At 34.0% G+C, this 5,257-nt stretch overlaps 1 protein-coding gene across 1 annotated transcript; it reads right to left on the reverse strand.

Moving 5' to 3' along the window:
- Positions 1 to 1,861: 1,861 nt before the first annotated feature.
- Positions 1,862 to 4,757, reverse strand: LOC108987309 (CRIB domain-containing protein RIC4-like). The gene is made up of 3 exons (XM_018960200.2): positions 4,313 to 4,757; positions 4,050 to 4,193; positions 1,862 to 2,676 (listed from the first exon to the last, which is right to left on the reverse strand). Exons 1-3 carry the CDS (start codon positions 4,443 to 4,445, stop codon positions 2,438 to 2,440), a joined length of 516 nt encoding a protein of 171 aa, XP_018815745.1. The 5' UTR covers positions 4,446 to 4,757; the 3' UTR covers positions 1,862 to 2,437.
- Between the last annotated feature and the right edge of the window lie 500 nt (positions 4,758 to 5,257).

Genomic DNA, 5,257 nt, shown 5'->3' on the forward strand with positions numbered 1-5,257 from the left:
CTATGATCTGATGCTCAGTTATGCTATGCCAAAGGACTTTTGAATAAGAATATTTATGACTTTTCTCTTTGATATTTTTGAATAACATGTTATGATTATGCATTCTGAAACTAAAAATGTTTTGTTCTGCATTTTGAACTCTGTAAATGCTCATGTTTACTAATATATGTTCTCTGCTTACTGAGTTGTTGATAACTCACCTCTTATCTCCACAATATTTTCAGATAATTTGAATGATTCAACTGGAAATCAAGAGGAGGAAGCATGAACAAGATTAGATGATTGTATAGGAATACGTGCCAAATGGAACAAGTAATTATTGGAGAGCCTTATTTAGTAGATTTATTATTTTATATGGATTTTAGTATTTGAGATGTGGATATTTTTGAGTCTTTAAAGAGATTTTAGTTTGTTATGTTGAGGTTTCTCTTTGGTGTCCTTGTGGAGGAATATATATTTGGTTTGAACAAATAAATTTATATTTTATTGAGTCTTTGGAGTATATATAATTGGGTTGTGGGAGATAATCTTAGGCGACATAAGCTAACTCCTTGGACCTTTGGGTGCAGGGCGTTACACTCTATGTTTTAGTTTCTGATCAATCTCTGTAAGTTTGAAACCTTTTTGGTCTGTTCATGTTTGGTTGATTAAAAAATGTTAGGCATAGCAAAGAAAATTTAGGATATGTTCCTTATAAGTTCATGTTTGTGTTTGAGACTGAGTTTGAAAGTTCATTTGGTGATAAGAATAATGATATGTCCTAAAATAGATTAAACCAAACAACACTGCATAGAAGGAGGTTAGGATCAAACCTCAGATTTTGGTTGATGCTGTGCTTAGATATCTCCATGCAAGTACTCAGCATTTCTCTCTTTGATTTTGGTCTTTCATTCATAAGATCTAATCTTTCCTTGCATAATTTTTGTAATCCTTTTCTTGCATGTTTAGTTTTTCTTCCTTAGTACTTTTTTAAAGGTTTTGTACGTGTGCTTGTTGCTCCAGCAGATTTCATCTTGAAAATGTTGCGGGCCTTTTTAGTTATCCAAGGAAGACGACAATATGGGTTTTGTTATGCATCAACCACTATTCACCCCTACACTCCACACTTGACAACGTTTTCTATATTTTTTTCATAGGGTGTGAGGTGTGTGCAATGAATATTGATTAATGAGAAGAATTATTGATTGTCTAATATCCTATCCATTAATGTTCGTTTGCAATGCATTAATGCAGCTTGCTTCTCCTTGATCATGAACTAGGGTTTGAGATTGGCCGATGAGATGATCATCTCCAGCACCTTATAATTTCCTCTTCTCCTTCATATCATGGCATAAAAAATCAGGAATTTATGAACTCAATGAACTTGACTACAATTGGGAGATCAGATGCAAAAAGCAGAGAAAATGGTGGAAGATCATATTTTAACAAAGAAAACAGTTTGATTTATTTATTTATTTATTTTAATTCGAGGGAATAATATGTCAGTTTTAATAGTTTAAGTTCACATAAAATATCGAGTATGTGCGTTAGATGGATGCAAATTAAGTGCATGCATGGGACGTCGTCTTTTAAGATTGCCAAGAATTATATAAGCAAATAAGTAGAGGTGGGTTAGATGTTGGTTTTTGGGATGAAGTAAATTATAATAAAAACTGCATTATCTGCATATTATAATAGATGTAGATATCATGCATGTATGTTTCAGATTCAAACGTGCATGCAAGACTTTAATAGGAGGCCGAAGTATTCCATGCACTAGCTAGAGTCATTATGAATAAGTTAATAAGATTAACAGCATCTTCAATTATCTATTCCAATCCATATATATACAGGAACATATATGTCTTGAAAGAGGCCAGGCTACACTTCTTGGCTCAGTGTCTGTCAGTGTGTCCTTATGCATTGGCTCACATGTATTTGGATTTTGACAACTACTACACAGAGAGAGAGAGACAGAGACAGAAGTAGAGACAGATCAGAGAGCAAAGGACAAGATTTTTTAATATCTCCCAGCTGTTAAAGGGAAAAACAACACACAAACACACACCATACGTGTGTATATGATTCAAGTAAATCATCCATATATATATATATATATATATATAGCACATTTGTAAAGAAGTTTGAATCAGGGTTTGCAAGATCTCTACAGAAGATGCAATAGCACTCTTGTCATGATCAGCACCTAGCTGTTTGCAGGAAAGAAAGTGAACAACGTCAAAAACCGAAAACGTTGTTTTGGATGTGATTTTTTCAGACTGTACGTATACAAAGCTAGCTAGCACACATGCAATATATATGGTCATCGCCAATATAAGTTTTCAATCCAATATTATAAAGACTTGTCTCCACCACTCAGTACCTAATCATCATGATCATCATCTTGATACCTTTTTTCTTGCAGTCAAATTAATCAATCATTTTAACTAAACTTTGATCAATTAGGAGCAACATGATTAACGAGATCATCAGGATCGTGATCAGCCTGTGCTGCCATGGCGAGCTCGAACTGCCTCAAAGAAATTGAAGGGAAAGAAATTATTTCAGGAGCTGTCAGATTTTCCCAACCCTTTGCTGGGTTTGTTGTCGTTGACCCATCCAACCCTATGTGTGTGACATGTTTTACGTCTGTTGGATATCCAATCTCCATCTCCTCTTCCATCTCTTCTTTGTAAACTATATTTTCATGAGAGAGAGAGAGATGGTACTGTAAATGGCATGTTAAGAAGTATATATAATATCATGCATTCACTATCAATAATCTAATAAATCTGAAAATTACAAGTGTACGGTGTTGAAGATAGAATTAATATTAATAATTATGTTATGTATTTTATTCGCATCTTTCTTCCATCACCGCTATATATACACACGTGGCAGTACCCATCAACGGTCATTAGATAATTTATTATTTTTATAAGGGGAATATTATGTTCTACACTGTCATCCATGCTCCTATCCTATTTGCAATAATATGAGATTATAATTCATCTACTCTTGAATTTGATAGTTTAAAAAGTAAAAACTGATATGATAATGTCACATCAATAGAGTATGTTGAAAGTGAAATGTGAGTGCATTACAAGAAAAATGATAGTTTGTGACAGATTATTTATGACGAGAATGACTATTTACGAGAAAAATAAATTTATTTGAACAAGAAATAACTATTTTCGTAAGAAATAACTGACCACAAATAAATAATTTTTTTTTTTAAATGCAAAATCCTATTTTTGTGATCAGTATCATTATTGTACGTGCAATGACATGATATATACTTTTTATATGTTGAAATTTAATATTTATATTGAATTATAATGAGTCTTAGGGTGGTAGTTGACCCAGTATGCACTTGCAGCCTCTTACTACTAAATTATATATTTAGGTTGGAATCTGATCAAGATGAAGCTCCCTGCAGGTGGGGTACGTACTATATACGCATTAATCAATTTAATTATGCTGAGAAGGCAAGCAAAGGTTAGCTACCTAACTTCTTCCCCGAGGTTTCCTTCACAAATATTTTATTAATTAGAGTAGTTGTAAAATGACGTCTCACCCCCCATATATATATATATATAATATATATATGTACGTGTGTGTGTGTAAATTATAAGTTCTTCACTGTGTACTATTATTCAGGGAAAAAAAAAAATAGCTTCCTTTGTGAATATGGAAGAGTGTGTACTATCTATGCATGTTTTTCTTTTTATGTATGCATGTATGTATCTATGTGTATGTATGTATATATATATATATATATATATATATATATATATATGCATGATTCCAATCGCATGCTCCAGGTGATATTAGTGTACACATATTTATATTATATATTGCAAACGAAAGTACTATTAATTTGTATCTTTCCTATAAAATAGTGATCTCTCTAAACTACTATTGTCTTTTTCCCTGAGCTCTTACTGCGCTAGTGTTGAAGAACATGATGGAATATGGATATGGTTGGTTTAGGGAGAATGATCATCATGAAGTTTAGATATCTTGAGAAACAAACAAGTAATCAATCAATCAATCAATCATTCACTTACCAAAGAAATGAGAAAAACTTTTGATGCTTCTGAACACTCGCTGTATCCCACCAGCAATGTTCGGCTTTGGTAGAGCCAGAAAACCAAAAGAATTCTTCATTTTTGATCTGGATGGCCTTTCTTGATCTTCTCCTTCTTCTCTTCCTAATTATAAAAGGACAAAAAGAAATTGATAAAATCAGACAAATACTGCAAATATTAAAAGAGAATATGGATCATTAATCAAGGAGAGAAAGATCAGAGATAGAGGCAGCCATGCATACTCATTAGAGGAGGCTGGTTTGATTCTGGTTTTGGTTTCTTTTGTTTAGCTGGGGCGCCTAGAGCAACGCTGGACTCTGAAGTGCAGCCAACTGAGAAAGGAAGAACTGCAAATCTTTCTGCACGATCTCTCATCCCAGCTAATTCATAGAAGTACCAAAACAATAAAACAGCAAGAAAACGCGCGTACGGAGCTACTACAAAGCTAGCTAGCTAGCTGAGATACAGTACTAATATTATCTCTGTTGATCTTAAGAGATAGCATGGAAACCAGAAAAATGGGTATAAGTTATATCGAACCCAGTTGGCTTTCGGAATAAGCTAGAATGATTTATGTGATGAAATGTACGCTCGACCCAAACCCAAGTTTGGTATCAGAGAAAGAGAGAGAAAGAAATATATCATTATGGAGTGGGTGTTGGAGTTGTTAGTTGGTTAAACTGTGCTACTCAACCCTACTTTAAATTTGCCAAATAATAAGGGAATTGTAATTGTAAGTCCAATCTGTAGGCCGATGTTTAGAACTATTTGAGCCCACACAAAAGCCTTCGCTACACGACTGAACTAAATACTCATCATGCATGTTCCTAGTTAATGATATTTCCATCTCAAGCTAGCTAGCTAGCAGAGGTACGGTGGGCTCCTTTCATGACTTTCCTCTCTTGTAGACCAAGCCACCATTGATGATCTATTTTCAGTACATCTACTACTTAATTACTTCCTGGTCTCTTGTATTGGTCATGTCGATTCCTTTGGGATATTGACTGACTTAATTGGGATCTTTCTCAATAGAGTAAATGACAAGGGATTTCGACGAATGAAATTCAAGATCAACAGTCTCAAGTGTTTCTTGGTCTCCAAGTTGGTTTGTTGGAGTTGCTGGTCGTCTCGAATGAATGAAAGGCAGATCATATCATGGATCATGAGTTTCTCTTTCCATGTTTTTT

Source organism: Juglans regia, chromosome 7 (genome assembly GCF_001411555.2).
Source record: "Juglans regia cultivar Chandler chromosome 7, Walnut 2.0, whole genome shotgun sequence".
Lineage (NCBI taxonomy): Eukaryota > Viridiplantae > Streptophyta > Magnoliopsida > Fagales > Juglandaceae > Juglans > Juglans regia.